Source organism: Hyperolius riggenbachi, chromosome 3 (genome assembly GCF_040937935.1).
Source record: "Hyperolius riggenbachi isolate aHypRig1 chromosome 3, aHypRig1.pri, whole genome shotgun sequence".
Classification (NCBI taxonomy): Eukaryota; Metazoa; Chordata; class Amphibia; order Anura; family Hyperoliidae; genus Hyperolius; species Hyperolius riggenbachi.
The window spans coordinates 350,120,772-350,145,357 of NC_090648.1; the positions used below are offsets into that span (position 1 = coordinate 350,120,772).

A 24,586-nucleotide genomic window follows, 5' to 3' on the forward strand; every position below is an offset into this window, starting at 1 on the left:
GTGTGCCATTGTGCCTGTCTGTCCACAGTTTCGGAAACAGTATTTAGATCTTGATGGGTCAAAGTTATGAATCTTACTGGGAGTTTGATATGTGCGATGGAGAATTTTCATATTGGTCTCTATATGTGAGTAGTAGCTACTCCCTTTAGTAAGGGTTAGGCAAGCTTTTGACCAATGCTCTATTGGTATGCTAACATCTAAATCCAATTCCCACTGTGCCATGGTATTTGTTTTAGAAGATTCCAGGGGTTGGGAGAATAATGAGTACAAGTAGGAGATGAGACCACCTTCTAATGGTGTATTTAGGCACCACAATTCAAATGGGGTCCTAGGTGGAGACCCAGGGAGCGGTGCGGGAAGTGATTTTAAGTAGTGGAAGATTTGGAGGGCTGAGAAGTATTCTGATTGCGGGAATTGGGTTTTCTCTTTGAATTGCATCCATGAGGGGCATTTATCGTCTATCTGTATGTGTTTGACCAGGTAGTAGCCGTTGTCTTTCCACCAGCGAAACGCTCTGTGTTCTAGTCCGGGGGTGAAATCTGGATTTCCAAACAGTGAGGTTAGCTGTGGGAACGAAGATTTCAACCTTTTGGTATTTTTAAGTTTGTTCCATAAAGTCAATGAGTGGGCTGAGAGAGGGGATAGAGCTTTGTGTGATGGGGGCAATTTTTTATTTGCCCACATTAGTGCCTGTAGGGTATATGGTTTTATAAGGCTATTTTCTATCTGGGTCCACAGTGGAGGGTTGTGCAAAGAATATAGTTGGGATAATTGTGCAATCTGAGATGCTTTGTAATAGCAGTATAGGTCTGGGACTCCTACCCCCCCCCCCCCCCCCCCCTAGCCCTATTCTAGTACATTATTTTGCGAGAAATATTGCCTTTTTTGTTATTCCATATAAATTTAAATATATGTGTTTGTAGATCTTTTAATGAAGCCTGAGTGATTGGGATGGGTAGGGAGCGGAATAGGTAGGGGGGGCGTACTATGGGAGTGCATAATGAGGTACATGAGACCCAAACTATGTTATGGTCAGACCATGTTGTGATAGCGTGTCTTGCGTAAGCGAGATTAGGAATTAGTGAGGACGACATAAGAATAGCATCTATGCGCGAGTATGTGCGATGTGCTTGTGAATAAAAGGTGTATTCCCGCTTATTGGGGTTATATTCTCTCCATGCGTCTACCAGGTGGAACGGGGAGAGCAGTCCCTTTAGAGATGACGCCAACTGATGGTGTCTAGGGGAAACATTTGGTTTGGATCTGTCTATGGCTGGATTGGGCGCCAGGTTAAAATCTCCGGCCCAGATCACCTGAGCCTGTCCCATCTCAGACAAGTGGGACAAGACTTTTTTTATGGCTGGGATTGGGGACTCTGGCGGAGCGTATAGGTTTATTATTGAGATTTGTGTGTGCTGTAGTTTGCCCTGGATTATAATAAATCTTCCCTCATCATCTGAGATCGTTTTTTCAACTATTAGGGGAAGGGAGTTCGCTATTAGGGTGATCACTCCTCTATGTTTTTTTGTGGCTGTCGAAGCATAGAATCTCTGATAGTTTTTGTGAAAATATCTGGGTGTAGAATTTGTGGAGAAGTGAGTCTCCTGGATGCAGATTATATCCGGGTGACATTTTTGGTAATCGATCATTGCTTTTCTCCTCTTTGCTGGGGCATTCAGGCCCTTGGCATTATGTGATATGACATTAACAGACGCCATTAAGTTTTCTATTTAGCGATATATGGAATGTTTGGATTTTTTGATAATGAGGTTTGAGATTCTGTACTTCAGCAGCCCGGGGGGAGGACGTATAGGGTATGTCAACCTTTGGGACGGGGAACATGAAACATACAGTTAATAGCAAAATGACAATAAAGAGTCTTGAGCCAGTATAGTCCAGTCTGGCTCTAGTAGAGCAAAATTTGCTCTTAGCGACAATAGGCATGCCTGGGGATATTAGAGTACCAGTCATGCAGATTGTCAAGTGGAGGCAGCATTTTTATCCAACTGCCGCATCAACCCGTTATACAACATTTCAAGCATTAAAGTGCAAACCTTATACGGAATAACCAACGTGGCTAGAATAAACAGTAGGATGGATATGTAAGTAGTATTTTGTTAAACCCCTACGGTGAAGAGGCTTTGCTGTCCGCCATCCTATAACGGAGTAAATAGGGAAAAAATTCAACATGAACTATGTAACGTGGAGATAAAGGGAAAGAAAGGAGCCCCGGTGGGCTGTTCTCCCAAGGTTTTCCGGGAGTTCTGGGTTAAGTGCTGGGCTCCGGTGATCCCCAAACTGTGGTATAGCGGGCCCTATAATATAGTTATGTAGCCATGTCTCTTGTGCCTCAGGAGCAGCCCGGAGGTTCCGAGCATGTGGAGACCGAAAGTCTGTCTAAGCGTCTCCCGCTGAGTGAGTACTAAACAATGGCGGCTGTTGCTCTGGTGCAGCACGGGAGGCTGGCAAAGCGTTCAAGGTCATTGTACAGTCGCAGGTGCAGTATGTGGGGATAGGGAAGAGTTATCAGATGAGGGTATTCCCCCGGTGGTATGCAGGTAGTGGGCATGTCATTACTCACAGTTTAGGTCCAGCTTCTTAAGGGTTTATAAACGACCTGTTTTAGTCGTCCTCGGTTTGTGGGCGAGAGCGAGATGCTTTAGTTGTCCAGACTTTCGCAGGTCTCGGAGCCCGTTGTGGTAAATGGGCGACATCCATAGGTTCTGCCCAGATTCCTGCCAGTTCGAGCTGTTTGCGGCCTTCTTCTAGTGTGCGGCATGTGTAGGCTTTTCCGCCGTGCTGGAAGGTTAGGGAGAAGGGAAATCCCCATCTGTATTTGACGGAGGCCTTCATGAGCGACGCAGTTACCGGGCGGAGGAGTCGTCTGCGTTGTATCGTCATGGGAGCTAGGTCCGCATAGAGTTGTACAGTGTCTGGGACTCCTGGAAGCGATGTCAGGTTTCTGGCTGCCTGCAGTATTTGGTCCCTAACTTCTTCATAGTGAAGCTTGAGAACTACATCTCTTGGTAAGTGAGGTTTAGGCGGTTTGGCCAGCGCCCTGTGGATCCGTATCATGCGGAATTGCTGTGGGTCCTCTAGGGGAAGAAGAGCTTTAAAGAGGGCAAGTGCCACGGCTGGGAGGTCAGTCTCTGTTTCTGGGAGACCTCGAATTCGAAGGTTAGCGCGGCGGTTGCGGTTTTCGATGTCTTCCATTTTCAGCTCAAGAGTATCGATCTGGGTAGCTTGAGTGTCCATTTGCTCTTTGTCTTCTGCTAAGGCTACTGTAATAGCGTCAGTTTGTTTCTCTAAATCGGCGACCCGACCTCCAATTTCCCGTATCTGAAGCGTAAAGTCTCGAACCGCCTCCTTTAGTTCCGCACGGAAAACTTTCTGGATATTTGCTACCAGCTCATCGTGAGAAGCTGGCTGGATTGGAGAGGCCGGCTGGTTGTTTTTTTTGTTGGCCTGCGGTGAGATTCTATGCTCGGGCGAGGCTGGGCCTTGTTGTTGTTTTGCGCCTTGCTGTGCCTCCGCCATCTTGGCTTTGGATGAGCGCGTGGAGACCGGGGATGTTTTAGGGGTGCCTGGTGTTGTAGAGTCCGGAGAATCGCCTTTCTTTTTGCTCTTCCTCCCCTTGGTCATGTCACAGTGCCACGGTGCAAGTTTGGTGTGGGTTTATATCCGTTTGCTCGCGTAGTTAAGCGGGTTGAGCAGAGTTGGAGCGGAGCTGCCGGGGATCACATCCACTTCGGTCAGCGCCGCGCATGCGCCTCATTTGGTCGCAATTTTACTGCAATGTTAATGGGAGTGTTTTTTTTTTTTACAAAACTAAAACGACCCGAAAATCATTCTGCTGTGTCTCAAGCCTCAAAGCATCTGACCTGCATACTCATTCTGGGCCCGAGACGGAAGGTGGCCACTAATGATACAATTTGCTGAACGATTACGAACGATTCTTCGTATGAACGATTGTAAATAATTGTTTGGGACCACTAATGGACAAAAATCTCTCACCCAATCAGATCAGATTAATAAAAATTGATCCAAATTCCGGTTCAAACCCATCAATCTGATCAGATTGGTTAGGAGATTTTTGTCCATTAGTGGTCCCAAGCAACCATTTACGATCGTTCATACGAGGAATCCTTCGTAATCGATCATTCAGCAAATTGGATTATTAGTGGCCACCTTTATAGTACTATAGGCAGAGTATCAGTACAGTAATCAGGCAGAGTATAGTACTAGAGGCAGAGTATCAGTACAGTAATCAGGCAGAGTATAGTACTAGAGGCAGAGTATCAGTACAGTAATCAGGCAGAGTATCAGTACAGTAATCAGGCAGAGTATAGTACTAGAGGCAGAGTATCAGTACAGTAATCAGGCAGAGTATAGTACTAGAGGCAGAGTATCAGTACAGTAATCAGGCAGAGTATAGTACTAGAGGCAGAGTATCAGTACAGTAATCAGGCAGAGTATCAGTACACTAATCAGGCAGAGTATAGTACTAGTGGCAGAGTATCAGTACAGTAATCAGGCAGAGTATAGTACTAGAGGCAGAGTATAGTACTAAAGGCAGAGTATCAGGCAGAGTAGTCAGACAGAGTATAGTACTAGAGGCAGAGTATCAGGCAGAGTATAGTACTAGAGGCAGAGTATCAGTACAGTAATCAGGCAGAATATACTACTAGAGGCAGAGTATCAGTACAGTAGTCAGGCAGAATATAGTACTAGAGGCAGCGTATCAGTACAGTAATCAGGCAGAGTATAGTACTAGAGGCAGAGTATCAGTACAGTAATCAGGCAGAGTATAGTACTAGAGGCAGAGTATCAGTACAGTAATCAGGCAGAGTATAGTACTAGAGGCAGAGTATCAGTACAGTAATCAGGCAGAGTATAGTACTAGAGGCAGAGTATCAGTACAGTAATCAGGCAGAGTATAGTACTAGAGGCAGAGTATCAGGCAGAGTATAGTACTAGAGGCAGAGTATCAGTACAGTAATCAGGCAGAGTATAGTACTAGAGGCAGAGTATCAGTACAGTAACCAGGCAGAGTATCAGTACAGTAATCAGGCAGAGTATAGTACTAGAGGCAGAATATCAGTACAGTAATCAGGCAGAGTATAGTACTAGAGGCAGAGTATCAGTACAGTAATCAGGCAGAGTATAGTACTAGAGGCAGAGTATCAGTACAGTAATCAGGCAGAGTATAGTACTAGAGGCAGAGTATCAGGCAGAGTATAGTACTAGAGGCAGAGTATCAGTACAGTAATCAGGCAGAGTATAGTACTAGAGGCAGAGTATCAGTACAGTAACCAGGTAGAGTATCAGTACAGTAATCAGGCAGAGTATAGTACTAGAGGCAGAATATCAGTACAGTAATCAGGCAGAGTATAGTACTAGAGGCAGAGTATCAGTACAGTAATCAGGCAGAGTATAGTACTAGAGGCAGAGTATCAGTATAGTAGTCAGGCAGAGTATAGTACTAGAGGCAGAGTATCAGTACTGGTAGTCTACAGAGGCGCTACACGTGTCCTTGGCAAAATTCTGTTTTGTCCCCACTTAATAGCCTGATGAAGCGGGCTGTGCCTGCAAAACGCATTGCATCCTTTGGGGTACCTTTAATAAATGTGTTTGTATAAATTCAGACAGTCTTTCGTGTCTGCTTTCCGGAGGTAAGTCCACCACTGCCTCACAGCTGATTTTAAAACTTTTATCCATTTTTACACTGCTGGCGCCTCTGTTCAATATCTATGATACTGTGTCCACCCTTGGTGGAGGGGTGACACACCCCCTTCTTTCCTTTCTACAGAGAGCGACATCTTAATCCTGAGTGAAGATAGGTCTAATCTCCTCACCTGCCTATACAGTGGTTGCCTAAGTGGTAACCCACGTTTGTGAGTATATACATGTCACATTTATCATTTCCCATTTGTTTTAAACTTACTACACTATATTGGGCTCTCGGTTTCTTTCATTTCATTTAGTACAGTAATCAGGCAGAGTATAGTACTAGAGGCAGAGTATTAGTTCAGTAATCAGGCAACTAGCATTGTTTATTAGAGAATGAAGATAACATTGTTTATTAGAGGAGGAAGATGGCAGCCTTTGTATTCCTCTCACTTCAATTTCCCTTTAACAAACAGGCAATTGTTAAATATCAAAAACAGAGTTAAAAATATTATAACTACAAATTAAAACTATGAGAATGTATTAGGGTGATTATTAGCAAATAGCTGCCTCATATTGAGCAATGTAATACTAACCCTTATCTATAGAGCTAGTGAAAGTGTGTTGAAATCAAGTACATTCCTGCAGGATTTATTTATTTATGTTTATGGATGAGCGAACCATTCACCTTATATGCAAATTTCTGGAATGTATGGGGGTGATCAGAATCCTGAACAGCAGACCCGTTAACTTGCAGCTGTGTAAATTTATCAGCTAGACATAATATAGCCATTCCCAATTTCACTGGAAGATTGTGATGGTGTCTGGCTTAATGCTGGATAATATTTTTTTCCTAAATCTGGCATAGTATGATGTTGCCACCCCTTCTGCTAAAAATCTAGGTGGAAATCCTCTGTCCTCCTACACTGCTTTTCCATAGTGAAGGAAGCTGCTGCAGCTGCTGTATGTTCTCTCTTGGTCACAAAACCAGCAGGCTACATACCTTTCCCCTAAAACACTGCAGTAAGGTATGGTATGGACAACAGTCTATGACTGCTGGGGAACAGACTTGTTTGGTGTTCTCTGTATTTGGAAAACGATTCAGTATTATGTAATTGTGTAATAACAGCTGAAACAAAAACAAAAAAAACCACGACATTTTCTAGGCAGTCACCAATTTCTCTAAAGGTGGCACACACTATACATTTTTTTTTAAAATTTTGATTCCATCATTCCAATCCAATTTGCGGATTGATTGGAAGTTTTGAGGTAGCACACATGAATTTTTGAGATTGTTGCAATTTTGGGATAAAAGATTGTAAGCTCTGAAAAAATTGGTTGGTTAGTATAACCAAGAGAAAAAAGTGAATGAAGAAAGTTTGGTATGTACGGAATAGTTACATACAATTTTTTTCTGGTTGAATACAATTTCACAATCCAACACACACCATACAATTCTTGATAACATTGGTCTGAATTTTCCAACATGTCAAATCTCAAAAAAACACACACACAAAAAAAAAAAACACATTAGATCGGATTTCTTGATCGAATGCAAATAAAAGCTTTCGATTTTTCACGACAACCAATTGTATTTATCGAATTGGTGTCAAATTGGATCTTTTAATCATATAGTGTGTGGCCACCATTAGGCACAGAAGGCAGAAGGAGGTGAATTCACTGCCTGTCAGCTGCTCCAATGAACTGACTGGGAGCTTGCTAGTCAAGATGCAACATGATGTGTTTTTTGCTGCCAGGTAAACACAGTGTGTCAAATGCTGGCATGCAAGGGGTTACAAACGCTGCCATTTGGCAATTGCAGTTGAATGGCGCTTGATGGCCAGTAGGGATGATCAATGAGATGCAAATATTTCCGAGTTCATGCAAGATTATTTACATTTTTATGCAGCTTGAAAAGGTGCCACCAAGGTTAAATTGATTGGTCCATTTTCAAGCTGCATATATTTGTATACAAATTGACATAAATCTGCATGAACTTTGATATATTTGTATCTCATTGATCAACCCTAGTGACCAGTAGATGGGAGGCTGAACTGCCCAAGTGCTTAGTTCAGCCTTCCGTGTGAAAGAAGCCTAAAGGTGCCACCTTAAAGGGAAGGTCCAAGCAAAATTAAAAAAAAGGAGTTTCACTTACCTGGGGCTTCTACCAGCCCCATGCAGCCATCCTGTGCCGTTGTAGTCACTCACTGCTGCACCAGTCCCCCGCTGGCAGCATGCCGACCTGGGAGGTCGGCGGGTCGCATTGCGTACATTTTTACGCTTTCCCGCTAGTGCAGGAACATTAACATACATTTTTACGCATTGAACCACTAACACGTAAAAATGTATGTGTTAATGTTCCTGCACTAGCGGGAATGCGTAAAAATGTACGCAATGCATCCCGCCGACCTCCGAGGTCGGCAAGCTGCCAGCGGGGGACTGGAGCAGCTGTGAGTGACTACGAGGGCACAGGATGGCTGTATGGGGCTGGTAGAAGCCCCAGGTAAGTGAAACTCATTTTTTTATTTTGCTTGGACCTTCCCTTTAAGGTTGTCCACGCGTTAAATCTTTTAGTTAAACGTTATGGTTTCTTTCACTGAGAGCAATTAAAGGGAGTCTGAAGCGAGTTTAAAAATGAAAAACAGATACTTACCTAAGGACAGGGAAGGCTCTTGGTCCTATAGAGCCTTCCTGTTCCTCCTATGGTGTCCATGGTCCAGCGCTGGATCCTAGTTAGTAGTCTCAGACCCAAGCTCACTTCTGCCGCTGTGGGAGGCTTCCGCGAGTGCTTCCGAACACTGTCCGCTCCATATTGCACATGCACGATCAAGAATTCTTGCGCACTGTGAGCAGTCTCCAATCCATCGATCGAATCCAGTGCTGGAACATGGACATCGTAGGAGGAACGGGAAGACTCTATAGGACCTGGAGCTTACCCTCTCCATACCTATTTGTTTTTGTTTATAAACGCGCTTCAGATATACTTTAACCACTTTCTGACGTTGACGATGAATCTACGCTCTGTTTTGATCCGCTTACCGCAGCCATGGCGTAGATTTCAACCATCTCTCCATGCGTTCTGCTCGGTACCGCCGATCGCGTCATCTCTCCCCGCCACAGATCACTCGCAATGCCGTCTATATGACAGCAGAGCTGTGTGAGCCAGTCAGGAGACTATTTCATTGGCTCCCGACTGTCATCACTGTAAGCCAATCGCATTGGTTTACATTAAATGGACAGCATCAGGAGCCAATGAAAGTGGCTCCTGGCCTGCTCACACAGCTCTGCCGTCATAGCAACACTAGAGAGGCCTGCGGGGATAGAGCAGCTGTGTAACCGGCGGGTATGTGCGGCAATTCGTCGGGAGGCGCCATTCTTCGGTACCAGTGGTCTCTGGTCCTTAAAGGGAACCTTAACTGGCGGGGGAAAATAAATTCATTTACATGAGGGCTTTCCCAAGCCTCCTGCAGCCGTCCTGTGCCCGCGCCGGTCCTTCGGTGCCCTCCGGTCTCCCTCCGCCGCTAAGTTTCGTTTTCGGACGACTGCCAGTCGTCCTCGGGCAAAGCGTCCTCTTCTTCCGTAAGTGAATTTATTTTTCCCCGCCAGTTAAGGTTCCCTTTAAGGGGCCAGAGACTGCTGGTACGTAAGTGGTTAAACCACCATCCGATGAGATTACAAGCAAATGTGGCAATTTGATCAATAACTGAAATAAATGGATTAGTTTTCTTCCGGTATACATTTAAATTTTTTTTTTCTGGAAGAAAAACTGTTGTAAAAAGCAGCATTTTCAAATCTGAGCCGAATAGAAAAAAAAACGAAATCAATTAGAAAAAGATCGCTTTTATTGCGACAGGTGTGTGGGCACCATAAGAGACCGATACGCATATATGAGTTGAATGCTATTCATTACATAAATGCAGCAAATGATCGTGTATCACGGTTAATGTATTTTAACATTTGCATCAAATAGGCCCAAGTATCACGCATCTGTTGAGAAGTACATAAAAAGAAAAGGAGTTTATTTCTATATAGATCTGTATTGGCTTTTCCCAGAATGACATATGTAGATGCAAGCCTTATAACTACAGTTCATTCTGAGACTTACTTCTGCTTTCTTATACAAACCAAAAAGAATGTGGTCACCATGGAGACGCAAATTGATGAAAATTATTTAAAAACAACAGCTGTCTGACTTTTTAAATAAGAGTATAAAAAATAAAAAAAAATAAAACACTTTCAGAGCCACAATCATAGCCATCAGCTTAACAAGGCCTTCAAAACATTATACAGGTTTTTTTTTTACTTTTAACAACTTCATAATTATATTGTAGAGCTTTACATTTATGTTATGCAGAAGCACTGACTCACAACCTGTGCATATATTACATTCACAGACACACAAAGAATGGAGCCGTGCTGAATTTTTAAGATCAGCTGAGATAATCTGTCTGTTTGCTGAAGAGTCCCTAAAGCCCAATTTCCCAACTCTCTCCAAGATTCCCTTTGCTTGTCTCTATTAACTTCTACCTCTGTATCATTTCTGTTTATTCAGATTTTCCATTAGCACAGCCAGCACAATACAGAACTGCAGGAAGAGTGAATTGAAGCAGGAGATTTGGCGCCTCGCTATCGACAGAAACTTGGGCACTGCCATTGTAAATTGCTGCTATTTTGTTAAATTTGGGCGCCCACACAGCCGTTATATATAGCGGGCAGAGAGGGCATCCAAATTTCACAATATGGTCGCAATTTATAATGGCATCTATGGCAGTACCCTAACATTATCGTAATTGCAGTGGAGGTTGGTTAAGGTAACCCGTGTATGTGTGTGTGGTGGTGTTAAAGGGAACCTTAACTGAACGGGGGTAAAGAGTTTCACTTACCTGGGGCTATTACCAGCCCCCTGCAGCAGTCCTGTGCCCTCGGCGCCGCTCTGGAATCCTCTGGTCCCCCGCTGTCACTTAGTTTCATTTTTGACGACTCACCAGTCGCCGGCCGCTATGCGTATTATTGGACGCATTCACCAATGCAATTAGCGCTATTGCGGACCGCAACGCATACAAAAATACGCGTTGTCGCATTCCGCACGCGTAGATATGCGGCAACGCGTATTTTTGTATGCGTTGCGGTCCGCAATAGCGCTAATTGCATTGGTGAATGCGTCCAATAATACGCATAGCGGCCGGCGACTGGTGAGTCGTCAAAAATGAAACTAAGTGACAGCGGGGGACCAGAGGATTCCAGAGCGGCGCCGAGGGCACAGGACTGCTGCAGGGGGCTGGTAATAGCCCCAGGTAAGTGAAACTCTTTACCCCCCGTTCAGTTAAGGTTCCCTTTAAGCGTGGGGGGCGGTTAGGGTTAGGTGTGTGTGTGTGCGTGTAGGGGGGGGGGGTTAAGGTTAGTCATGGGAGGTGTTTGGCAGAGGGCGGTTAAGGTTAGGCTTGGGGGTATTTTTCAGAGTTAGGCATAGGAGGGACTGTTAAGCCATGGGGGTGGGTATTTTTAACAGTTAGGCCTGGGGGAAGGGGAGGACATTCAAGATTAGGGAGGGTTCTGTGTGAAAATAGTGTTCGGTTAAGTTGTAGTAAAATATCAGAATTATTTACCAATATTTTACTACAGCAATTTAAACTCTAAAAATGCGTCCATATTTCAGGAGCGTCTTGTACATGACCTCCCCCAAATGGTGTCCTCCTGTCTCTCCCATGTGTCCTATGTCCTCCTGTCACCCCCAGGTGTCCTCCTGTCACCCCCATGTGTCCTCCTGTCACCCCCATGTGTCCTCCTGTCACCCCCATGTGTCCTCCTGTCACCCCCATGTGTCCTCCTGTCACCCCCATGTGTCCTCCTGTCACCCCCATGTGTCCTCCTGTCACCCCCATGTGTTGTCCTTTCTTTCCCAAGTGCTCTCCGGCCTACACCTGTCTCCTGTGGCTGTCAATTCCCCCCCCCCCCACACCTGCCCCAGTGTAGGTAGCGGCAGTCGCTTACCTCATCCAACATGCCCGCGGCGAATGAAGACATCCATCTTCTCAGTGTGGCTTCGTCTAGTGCCAGCACTAGAGGAAGCCTCAAGGAGAAGCCAGATGTCGTCAATCGCCAGGGGCGTGAAGGAGGAGGTAAGCCGCTGCTCACATGGGGGGGGGGGGGACCCGGAGACAAAAAGAGGAGGGAGGAGAGGCAAGCGAGGAGAGACAGCAACAGCTGGCAAACAAGCAGGGAATTCCCGATAACGGCGGGTCGGCAGTTCATATTGGCGGACGTTCGTTAGTCGTAGATTCCTTGCCTTTGTTGTATAAGATGCAGGGACTTTTTATCCCCATTTCTTGGAGAGAAAAAGTGCGTCTTATATGGTGGAAAATACGGTACCTATGGGGGTGCGCCGGGGCAGGTCACTCTGGGTGACAGTGAGAGAAGGGCAACAAGACTCCTCGCAGCACTGCTGCTTTCTGGTGCCGGCTTCTATTGCCTTTTGCATTGGCACCTTTCTCGCGGATCTAGCAGCCAATGTAGCTCCTCCTCTTCCGTCCAGGTCACTGCCCTTGTTGCCAGTCTGCTGCCAGGTGATATATACACAGCCCAGCTGTCCATCATGGCTGCTCCTCCCCTCGCCCTCCTTCCTCCCTGTGCTGCTGGTGGACTGTTTCCTTCCCTGGTCTGGGCACGTGACCGTCCCTGTGCTGCGTCACTGGCCATTATTATTATTATTATTATTATTATTTATTGGATTTATATGGCGCCAACATATTACACAGCGCTGTACAATACATAGGATTACAGACAATGATAACAGGGGTGACCGACAATACAGGTAATAGGCAATAGATAGAACAATACATGTAATAAAAAAACAATAAGATACACAACACAATACAGGTAGTAATACAATGCCAGATCATACACTGGAGTGGTAGTGCTAATAATACAAGTTCACATATTCTGGGTAGGGTGCAGTGGCGTCCCTACCATGGGGCGGCCAGGAGCGCTCCGCTCCGGGTGTCAGCTCCAGGGGGGGTGTCATCAAGGCCTCCCCAGAAGCCTTGATGACACAGGAGGGGAAGCAGCGCTGAAGGAGGGGTGGCAGCGTCGGCGGGGAGGGGGGAAATACCCCCCCACATCTCCCTCACCTGGGTCCCCTCCTTCAGCGCTTCCCCTCCACGGGCGCCGGCAACGGGCACTGACAGGGCGGCTGATAGCCGCCCTCAGTTTACCCGAGCAGGGCTACGGGAAGATGGCCGCCGAAGCCCGCACTGGAGAAAAAAATAGACGGCAAGATGGCCGCCGACGCCATCTTGCCGTCTATTTTTGTCTCCAGTGCGGGCTTCGGTGGCCATCTTCCCGTAGCCCTGCACTGATGAGGCAGCAGGAGACGGCGCGGGACATTCAAGAGGAGCTGCGGAGGCTGCCTGGGATTCGGAAGAGAGGTTTCATCTGCAGGTAAGTGAATGGGTTTTTTTTCTTTTACAGGTGCACCGGCCCGGCCACCCACCGCTGCTGCCCACCTACCCACCGCTGCTGCCCACCACCTACCCACCACTGCTGCCCACCTACCCACCAGGCTACCCACCGCTGCTGCCCACCTACCCACCGCTGCTGCCCACCTACCCACCAGGCTACCCACCGCTGCTGCCCACCTACCCACCACTGCTGCCCACCTACCCACCAGGCTACCCAGAAGGCTACCCACCGCTGCTGCCCACCTGCCCACCGCTGCTGCCCACCTGCCCACCGCTGCTGCCCACCTACCCACCGCTGCTGCCCACCTACCCACCGCTGCTGCCCACCTACCCACCACTGCTGCCCACCTACCCAGCAGGCTACCCACCACTGCTGCCCACCTACCCACCACTGCTGCCCACCTACCCACCAGGCTACCCAGCAGGCTGCCCATCTACCCACCACTGCTGCCTACCTACCCACCAGGCTACCCAGCAGGCTGCCCACCTACCCACCACTGCTGCCCACCTACCCACCACTGCTGCCCACCTATCCACCACTGCTGCCCACCTACCCACCGCTGCTGCCCACCTACCCACCACTGCTGCCCACCTACCCACCAGGCTACCCACCACTGCTGCCCACCTACCAACCACTGCTGCCCACCTACCCACCAGGCTACCCAGCAGGCTGCCCACCTACCCACCAGGCTACCCACCACTGCTGCCCACCTACCCATCGCTGCAGCCCACCTACCCACCACTGCTGCCCTCCTACCCACCAGGCTACCCAGCAGGCTGCCCATCTACCCACCAGGCTACCCACCACTGCTGCCCACCTACCCACCACTGCTACCCACCTACGCACCACTGCTGCCCACCTACCCACCACTGCTGCCCACCTACCCACCAGGCTACCCAGCAGGCTGCCCACCTACCCACCAGGCTACCCAGCAGGCTGCCCACCTACCCACCACTGCTGCCCACCTACCCACCACTGCTACCCAGCAGGCTGCCCACCTACCCACCACTGCTACCCAGCAGGCTGCCCACCTACCCACCATGCTACCCACCTACCCACCACTGCTGCCCACCTACCCACCAGGCTACTCAGCAGGCTGCCCACCTACCCACCACTGCTGCCCCCCTACCCACCACTGCTACCCAGCAGGCTGCCCACCTACCCACTAGGCAATCAGGCTGCTCACCCTTAACCACCTACCCACCAGGCTATCAGCTTGCCAACACTCAAATCTGCTACCGATATTGTGTATTTTGTGGTCAGATCTGCTACCGACATTGTGTATTTTGTGGTCAGATTAACTACCGTCATTGTGTATTTTGTGGTCAGTTTAACTACCGTCATTGTGTATTTTGTGGTCAGTTTAACTACCGATATTGTGTATTTTGTGGTGAAATCTGGTGCTGACATTGTGTATGTTCTGGTCAAATCTACCGCAAGATTGAATGATTTTTTTCTGGTCAAATCTGCCGACATGATTGAATGTATTTTCTTGTGAAATCTGCTCACATAACGTGTAATGTCTGGTGAAATGTTCTCGCATTACGTGTATTTTATGTTGAAAGCTTCTGACATTTTGTGTATTTTCTGGAGAAAAGCTGCGCAATGATGTGAATTTTCTGGAGAAAGGTTGACTAAAACTTGGGTGCACTTTTAAATTAGCTCCGCCCCATCCGGTCATAGCCACGCCCATTTTTTTTCGCCGGTAGACCGTGGGTGGGGGGTGTCTTTCAATACCTAGCATCGGGTGTCAAATGCCCTAGGTACGCCACTGGTAGGGTGTACAATCAAGTGTTATACACAAGGGCCCTGCCAAAGGCTTATAATCTGGAGGGGTTGGTGACACAAAAGGAGAGGGGTGCATCAAGATGTTTTCGGCAGAGAGAGAGTTAGGGCAGCGTCGAGGTGAGGTAGGCCCCCTTGAAGAAGTAAATTTTTAGTGGTTTTTTTTAAGGTGTTGAAGGCCAGCCTGATGGGCAGTGGGAGTGAGTTCCACCAGATAGGGGAAGCTCTAGTGAAGTCCTGTAGTCGTGCATGGGAGTGCAAGATGCGTAGGGTGGTTAGGAGGAGGATGTTGGAGGAGCAAAGTGGGCGGCAAGGTGTGTATCTGCTCACCAGGTCAGAGATGTAGGTCGGGCAGGACTTGTGTATCGATTTGTATGCCAAACATAGGATCTTGAATCTGATTTTGAAGCGAATTGGAAGCCAGCACAAAAATTCAAGACAGAGGGATTCAGAATTAGAGGCCAGACAGTGAGCACTGAAGTGTGTCTCAGCTGGAAGAACAGAGTGAGCCTCACGATAACAGGAAAGGGAGAGAAGAGGCACAGAAAGCCACAGCCAGCATGTCTCACAGGGAGTCAGACAGGACAAAGTCAGCCAACATCCCAGCAGTGTCTTTTAGAGATCAGCAGAGAGAGAGCCAGCCAGTCCAAAAGAGAGGGTGTAATATACCCTTGTCTATTTCTCTTTGCACAAAGGCATTCTCTCTCTTTCCTGTACCACCCTCGGTCTCTGTCAGTCTCCCTGCCTCCAAAACTTTTGTCTCTCTTTCCACCTCTCTCCCCACTCTGTCACACTTTCCTGCTGGATGTGCCAATGTCGGTCACAGTTCTGTGAGTCAGCCCAGTCCATCCTGTCAGTCCGCCCAGTATGCCAGTCTGTCCTGTCAGCTAGCCCAGTCTGCCAGTCCGTCCTTTTAGTCAACCCAGTCCGCCAGTCTGCCCTGTTAGTCAGCCCAGTCTGCCAGTCTGTCCTGTCAGTCAGCCAAGTCCACCAGTCTGTTCTGTCAGTCAGCCCAGTCCACTGGTATATGCAGTCTGTACTGTCAGTTAGCCCAATCCAGAAGATTAATAAAGATAATGTAAAGTTCAAGATACCACGATGATGGTATGCCTCAACAAAAATTCAATCTTTATTGCACAAAAATACAAAAAATATGTTCCGTTTTCAATTAGTTCAACTTATCCAACAGTTCCAACTCCATGAATAATATAATAAAGGTCTTAAATCACATAAAAAAAGAGACAGACCAATTTTTATGAGGCTGGCATAGTAGGTAGGTAGTTTGGCTTGGAGTAATGTACGTATACTTTTAGGCAACGACACTAGTTCATTTCGGCCGAGTTGCGTCCTTCATCAGGCCTTTGTATTAAAGTAAATATAAAAACAAACAAACATAAATGGAATTAAAATACACCATAATCATCACAAAGGATGACCGGAGGCCCAGAGAAGAGTTGAACCATACACTGGTATTTAAACAACAAGTGGATATTACACAACAGAACCAGCAATTTTTCTGGACTCTTATCTCACCTTACAGGAAAGTGCTGGTTAAGTGCAAAAATCACTATAAAAAACAATAGCGGTCGCTGCTGCTCGGATGTCGTTAAGAATTCATTAAGAATTCAAATGGTTGGAATCGTAAGCAATGTTGGGTGCTGTACACACAGTAGATAGGCGAACAATCGGCAAACAAAATTGTTATTGTTATTGACTTTTATCTAATGTATGTACCTCAAGAATTTACAAAAAAACAGAAGCTGACATGACTACTATGCCAGAGGAAGTGATTGTGAGATTGTCTGGTGCACTCAGTGTGGCAAATATTGGAGCACAGAATGTAGGCAGGACAGTAGTTTAAAAAATGGCCATATTTCATGTATTTTCATTTATCTATAGTTATACCTTACCTGTGATGATCCCAGTGCAGGATCAGCTAAGTCTGGCTTGTCCATTTGCTCACTGCAGTCCTGCGGTTCTGTAGGATAATAGACATATGTACATTTACGGACTTCATATTAACAATCTGTACAAATAAAGGTAACTATAGATACGAATTCCTGCAAGCAGCTGTTTCCAGCAGCAAGTGATAAAGTTAAACTAGAGGATTGGCACAAATGTTTCCAGTTTCAGTGACAGGTGCCACCAGTAAAACAAAAAATAAATGAAAACTTCCCCAGCTATGATGCAGACAGTAAGAAAAACACATTACTAGATTGGAAAATGAGCGGCCCTTCGTTCTGAGTTTTCTATGATCAGTGATGATCTTGAGAAATGTCCTCGCTTCCAAGGCAGGACATAGACATATCAATTTTTTTCGGCCAATTCGATCACTATCGTAAAACTGTTGGTCATCTATTGCCCCAGCATATCCAATCAATACCCTTTTGATCCATTTCGGGCAGCTTACTGATGAAAAGTCTGACTGTACAGAAAATCTCCATGCAAGAGGGGCAGGGCAGGAGTGGTAGGAGTTGAAAGCATTGAGCCAGGGCTGGGAAGTTCGTACAAAAATCATCTAACTCCTCAATTCATGATTCCATTGACTCCGACTCCTTGATGTAAAGATTCTAATTTGCATAGAACAATCTTGTTGATTAAAAGTATGTAAAAAGCATCTCATAACTGCCAAAGCTTAGGAATTTTAAAGCTATTTTAAGATGGTATCTGCTTTTGGGAACAAAACAAAGCTCCTGGGCAGAAAGCTGACACTCTAGCCTGTAGTTCCTCTCAGTCTGACGTCTGTATAAGAAGATTCACCGGAGCCCCATATCAGCTGGGTTCCAGCATGTAGCCCTGCCACCTTGCAGAAAAAGGCCTCTGTCTTTTCTATGGTTGATATAGAAAAAGACAGGGCCATTTTCTGCAAAAGGGCAGATCTGTGCACCGGAACCTAGCTGATATTGGCTTCCAGTGAATCTTATTAAACAGACAGTGTTGGGGCACCCTAACTTTTAAGCATTTTACCTCTGTATTTTTATGTACACCAGAGATGCACTTTAACAAAACTTAGGATATTGCTGTAGAGTAGCTGTTAAATAAAAATCTAAACTATTTCTTGTTAAGAGTACCTTGAGAGAGTGCAGAAAGGAACAAAGTACATAGATCGGGCCCTAGGCAATGTGACCGTGGGTAAGAGTAATGTGCAGGTACTCTGCAGGTGAATGAGGGGATTCTTCATCTACTACACATTCATCACACACTATTTGAACCAAGTTTATGGGTGATAAACACCTCTGAGTACAAAGTTGTCAGTGGATTCCCAACAGCCCTGCAGGGAGTGCATATGTAGAGTATAGTACTACTGTATAACTTAAATTGTAGTCATCACCCCCAAATTTAATAACCTATAAAATGAATTGATTTCATGAGCAAAGGGAGCTTGAAAAGAAAAATCATATTTTTTCTTTAAATTACAGTTCTAATGTATTTGAAGTCAGTGGATTTATTTTTTTTACGACTCCAACTACTGGTACTCAAAAATTACTCTGACTACGCAACTCAGACTCCACAGCCCTGCATGGAGCAGTACAATGGTTGTGGTTCAATTGATGCTAGATAGATTGCTGCTGAAATCTGTCAAAATGGAGCTTGCCTTTTGGTGTACTAATTGATCTCATCAAATTCCAATCAAAAAGGGATTGATGGGCTTGGCATACAAGGCCATAATGCAGTGCATCCAGAAAGTATTCACAGCGCTTTACTTTTTAGACATTTTATTATGTTACAGCCTTATTCCAAACTAGATTAAAATCATTTTTTCTTTATAATTCTACACACAACACTCCATAGCATTAGACCCTGGGCAAGCATGCAGATCAGGTGTTTCAGACTGAAGTCTGACTGGATGTATAAATGTATAAATACATCAGAGGGGAATATAAAAGCTTGGCAGATGAGCTTTTTGTCCCTAGACCTCCACAAAGGACTAGAGGACATGACATGGAGGAAAAACGGTTCAGCAATTACTGTAAAGAACTCTTTCCTAAAGGAAGGAAGTAGTTATGGCAAATTCTATATCTGCATTTAAAGGGAGCTTAGATGCTTTCCTTGCATTGAAAGACATCCATTGCTATAATTATTGGGTAATGCCCAGTGATTTTGATCCAAGGATTTTATCTGATTGCCATCTGGAGTTGGGAAGGACTTTTTTCCCCTTTTGGGGCTAATTGGACCATGCCTTGTAAGATTGAAGGTAAAGAGGCGCCCTGGTTGAAATAAAAGCATCTAAAAACAGCTTAAAATCGAGGAAATAATATGAGGCGGCTTACCTCAATAACGAAATCCTTGTATATGACAAAAGATTTTTATTTAGCACAGGCAACGCGTTTCGCGGGTCCCAGCCCGCTTCATCAGGCCAATAAAAGTGCCAAATGAACACGTCGATACGGCAAAGGGAGCCTCCTCCTTAAGCCACCTCATATTTCCTCGATTTTAAGCTGTTTTTAGATGCTTTTATTTCAACCAGGGCGCCTCTTTACCTTCAATTGTGCATAGCTATACCCCCAAACAATCTGTGTTTGAGGGGTGGTGACAGACCACCTGTGGGTGCCCCACAGTGGACACCTGTCCCTACTTTTTCAAGGAGAGCGACCACATCCAGGTCCCGGCTGGGACTACCCCGAGTGGAGTCGGGTTTATGGTCTCCACCTGCTTCCTACGGTTGGTTGCCCTTGCAACCTCCTTTTGTGAGTAGTAACTTATTGAAATTCCTTTTTTCAATTGCATACTAATATACTACACTATTGGGCTCCCGTATTTGTCTCCTATATATTTTTTTCCTGCAAGGTGCTGAGACACCCCCACTACACTACATGCCTTGTAAGGGTTTTTTGCCTTGCTCTGGATCAACAGGGATATGCGAGGGAGCAGGCTGGTGTTGTACTTTGTTCTCTGGTTAAACTCGATGGACGTATGTCTTTTTTTCAACCCAAATAACTATGTAACTATAGATTGGCTGCATGCTTGTTTCAGGCGTGTGATTCAGACAACACTGATGCTTGACACAGCAGGACACCGGGCAACTGGTAGCATTTAAAAGGAAATAAATATGGCAGCCTCCATATCCCGCTCACTTCAGGTGTCCTTTAACAGACTTTTATTTTCTGCCTTGCAAGATAGGATAAATGGATAAGAACTCTATTTTAACAGTTCCCTTATCTTTTAAATTCATCAGAGTCCTGTATTCAAACTGAAAATGGACAATTTAATGAATTGGTCCCCTCTGTAGTAATACTGCACAATTTAAATTAGCAGAATCTATACTATAGCTTCTCTTCAATAACCTGAAAACACAAAAGGAGAAAAGTAGGATAAGTGTTTGTCATACCTAGAGAGTTTGTATTCTCTTCTTCCTGGATATCTTCAATGTGCTCCTCAGGGCAGTTTTCTTCGTTCACATTAGCTGGCGAGTTGGAACTGAAAGAGATACCACTAGTTAAATTGACATTGTCTGCAAGAATATCCCACCAGCCTGAGACATACAAAGCACAGTCTGCATAAACATGCTACAAAACTGACTCATCATCAGAAAGAACGCCATTACCTAATCATGTTATATTACTGAATAATTTACTGTGGATGAAAGCAACAATTTTCCAAGATTTGTCGTTAGTAAGATGATTGTAGTTTTGTTTTGTGCACTTATAGCAACAATGAATTTTTAACACTGCAGGTAAGACTTTTCTTTATAAGCACCAACAGTTCATTCTTCTGAATAGGTTTCTCCAAAGATCCCTACTCTTCTTCAGGTCAGAGTTGGAATGATTTTCAGACTAAAGATATTGCAAAAAACAAACAATTCCATCAATCAACACACCACCACAGTCTCATTAAGAAATAATATAAAATACATAAAGGCTAAACAAACCATTTTGTGATTTAATAGTATCTAAAATAACTTTCCACTAAAATTCTCAAATATTTTTAGGGATTTTAATTAGTGCCTTTTTCTTTGAAACTATAGAAAAGTATCTGGTTTGCTGTGTAGTACTTCTCAAGATTCTCCCTTAGCTCTACATATACCTATATTACCATTTTACTATGGACCTACCAGACTCCCATTCTCATACTAACCCTCCCCACTCCTAGCGCAAAGTAACCTCCCTCGCCGCATAAGAAACACTAACCCCCAATGTACAAACAACAGCTATTTTTTAGCTAATTGGCCCCTCTAATCTTCCCCACTGTAGCCAAATAGCTGCTAGTACCCCATCGGACACCCAACTCACCACCCAATTGCAATAATTGTCATCTATTAGACACCCATCAATCCCAATGCCCAAATGATCTGATCCATAGTTTTAGCATCACCAGGCACCATGCTTAGGCATCTTTCATGCGGAAGGCTGAACTGCACGCTTGTCTGCCGGCCACAAGTGCCATCCTGGCTGCCGGCCAGGCGTGCCATCTGGGTGCAATAAAAATGCAGCTGAAAGGCAGCAGTTGTAACACCACACGTGTCAGTACTTGGCATGCGGTGGTGTTACACAGCAGCAGAGAATCGCAACATATCGCATATAAGCACATCTGCAATAGGATGTGAGTTCATGGGGCAGCCGCCTCTTCACCGCTGGTACTGAGCCTTTATCCTATCGTGTGAAAAAGGCCTTAGATTTACTAAAGTTAGTCTTCTACTAGTTGTCTACAGAATCCCCAAGATCGTTTTTCTCCTTTTAGAAATTCCATCAGGAATAGTATCCGATGTCCATTGTCAATGAATTCATAGTAGAAGAAAACTCAGGCACTACATTAGGTGCTGACAGATTAAACATTTGATTCTATAAATGCACGAAAGTAATTTTCCTTTAAAGTAGAGATGTCTTGCTGGAGTCCGGATCAAAATATTAAATCACAAACCACTTGTGAAATCCCTTTTTTAAATTAATGGAGCACTGGTGGTACCATGGGGGCAGTGGCGGAGACAGATGCCTACAGCAGCAAACTAGTTGTCATAGGGTGTCCAATCAATATTTCTGCTAGAAACTCATCATATACCTAGTGGTGGAAGGCTGTTATTGGGGTAGATAATATCAGGGATGACGGACAAAGAACCTAAATGTGTGGTGAACAACCATAAAACTCCAGTCCTCAAGGGCCCTAGCTATGCCAGTGTTCAGATTGGACTGAGAAATGTGTTCTACTTGATGAATCACACCTTTTCTGGTCCCGCCCCATCAATTAATTTGAGCTGTGTCATAAATGTGTGAGGAGCTCAATCCTTGAGGACAGGAATTTGAAATCCCTGGTGCATAGTCACCATAAGTCTGCAGTAATGGCTAAAAAACAGGAGTCATAATGAATAAGGCATTTGAGGTAGAAGGAGTAGTGGAGAAGGTATGGTGATTGTACAGTCACAGAAGGAGCATTGGTTATAAAAGTAACTGACCACAACATTTCAAGAAAGGGTGAAAAAGGGGGATTGTGCACAGATCTACATCAATGGCTGTGACCAACCACAGGCGCTTTGCAGAAGAATAAAACGCCCGTGATTTTCTAAATTGTGGAACTGCTGTGGTTTGGCTACTGCAGCCACTGATGCAATCACTCCCAAAGTGCTGCAAAGCTGCAATCGCAGTGCTGCTAGTGGGACCAACCCCCCCGGGATCCACTGGCATAGGCCCCGTTCACACTTGCGTTTTGGCATGCAAACGGACCGGATCCGGATCGGATCAGGACCTGATCCGGATCGGAACCGTACGGATCCGATCCGTTTTCATCAGGAATGTATCAGGCTGCCATCCGGATCCGTGTGGTAAAAACAGCGAAATTACTAATAAAATTGTTGGGGTCAGCAGAAGGTGCACCTGGTGCACCTGTAGAATCAGGTCCTCCACTGTTTAGCTCTTACCTCCACCTCCGACATACTGCCAAACAGCTCCAGCACGTTAGTCACTGCTGCTCCACTGCTGCCCATGTGTCCCCATCCGAAATGGCCGCTAGAATACGCATAGGAAGTGGGGTAGAACGTCAGGTGTTTGTATCCTGTGTGTTCTGTGCTTTCCGTTCCCCATAGGGTTCTATTTCCGGATGGTGCAGTCAGGCTCCGGTCCGGGTGCGTGGGCCGGATGATCTGGACCCGAAAAATAGCGCATGTTGGAAAAATGTCCGGAGTCCAGATCCGATCCGGCTCCGTTCTGTACGGAATGTACGCATGTGAACGTCCGCATAGACTTTGCATTGCTATGCGGAACGTACGTTCCGTTTGTACAGTATACGGTCCGGATCAGATCAGGTGGATCCGGACAGGGAACGCTAATGTGAACCAGGCCATAGCGCTTGGCTTATCTCCAGCGATCCCAAAGCGCTCTTAGTGGGCCCCAAGTCCTTAGGGTCTATTCACACAGGCAGGTAAGTGAGAAAACATTCTTGCCTCTCACCAAGTGTCCCCTACTAATGTCAGGGAAACAAGCGAGCCAAATAGCAATAAGTACCATATTTTCCGCTGTATAAGACGCTCCGGAATATAAGACGCACCTACTTTTAGTGGGCAAAAACCAAGGAAAAAAATATATATATACTAAACCTGGTGCGTCTATATTCCAGAAGCATCTTGTAAATTTTCTCCCCCAATTAATGTCCTCCAGTGTCCCCATGTGTCTTTAGGTGTCCCCCATGTGTCCTTAGGTATCCCCAGTGTGGTCCCGATGTGTCCCCAGTGTGGTCCTCAGGTGTCACCTTTGTGTCCTTAGGTGTCCCCCATGTGTCCTTAGGTGTCCCCCATGTGTCCTTAGGTGTCCCCCATGTGTCCTCAGTGTGGTTCCCATGTGTCCTCAGGTGTTTCCCATTTGTGTCCTCAGGTGTTTCCCATTTGTGTCCTCAGGTGTTTCCCATTTGTGTCCTCAGGTGTTTCCCATTTGTGTCCTCAGGTGTTTCCCATTTGTGTCCTCAGGTGTTTCCCATTTGTGTCCTCAGGTGTTTCCCATTTGTGTCCTCAGGTGTTTCCCATTTGTGTCCTCAGGTGTTTCCCATTTGTGTCCTCACCTCAGGTGTTTCCCATTTGTGTCCTCAGGTGTCCCCTTCGTGTCCTCAGGTGTCCCCTTCGTGTCCTCAGGTGTCCCCTTCGTGTCCTCAGGTGTCCCCTTCGTGTCCTCAGGTGTCCCCTTCGTGTCCTCAGGTGTCCCCTTCGTGTCCTCAGGTGTCCCCTTCGTGTCCTCAGGTGTCCCCTTCGTGTCCTCAGGTGTCCCCTTCGTGTCCTCAGGTGTCCCCTTCGTGTCCTCAGGTGTCCCCTTCGTGTCCTCAGGTGTCCCCTTTGTGTCCTCAGGTGTCCCCTTTGTGTCCTCAGGTGCCCCCTTTGTGTCCTCAGGTCCCCCCTTTGTGTCCTCAGGTGCCTCCTTTGTGTCATTAGGTGCCTCCTTTGTGTCATCAGGTGCCCCCTTTGTGTCCTTAGGTGTCCTCCATTTGTCCTTAGGTGTCCCCGTGTCCCCAGCTCCTTAGCTCCTTGTGTGGTCCGCTCCCAGTGATAGTAATTTGTGTTGCAGTATATAGTATATGTAACAATGTGCCGCACTGTGTGCCCCTGGCTCCTTGTGTGGTCCGTCTCTTCTCGCTCACCTCCCTGCTAGTGTCCGCTACCCCCCGCCTGTGTCTGCCTACCCCCCCGCTAGTGTCAGCTACCCCCGCCTGTGTCCACTACCCCCCCCGCCTGTGTCCGCTACCCCCCGCCTGTGTCCGCTAC

General features: G+C 46.1%; 1 protein-coding gene across 5 annotated transcripts in view; it reads right to left on the minus strand.

Annotated features, from left to right (window-relative positions):
• UIMC1 (ubiquitin interaction motif containing 1) overlaps nucleotides 1-24,586 on the minus strand; it is a 209,430-nt gene that overhangs the window by 70,222 nt on the left and 114,622 nt on the right. For all 5 annotated transcript variants that reach the window (XM_068277053.1, XM_068277054.1, XM_068277058.1 and 2 more), the window contains exons 7-8: nucleotides 20,240-20,328; nucleotides 16,821-16,888 (exon numbers count right to left, since the gene is read on the minus strand). In XM_068277053.1, coding sequence (XP_068133154.1) covers nucleotides 16,821-16,888; nucleotides 20,240-20,328 — 157 coding nt within the window. The remainder of the gene's footprint in view (nucleotides 1-16,820; nucleotides 16,889-20,239; nucleotides 20,329-24,586) is intronic.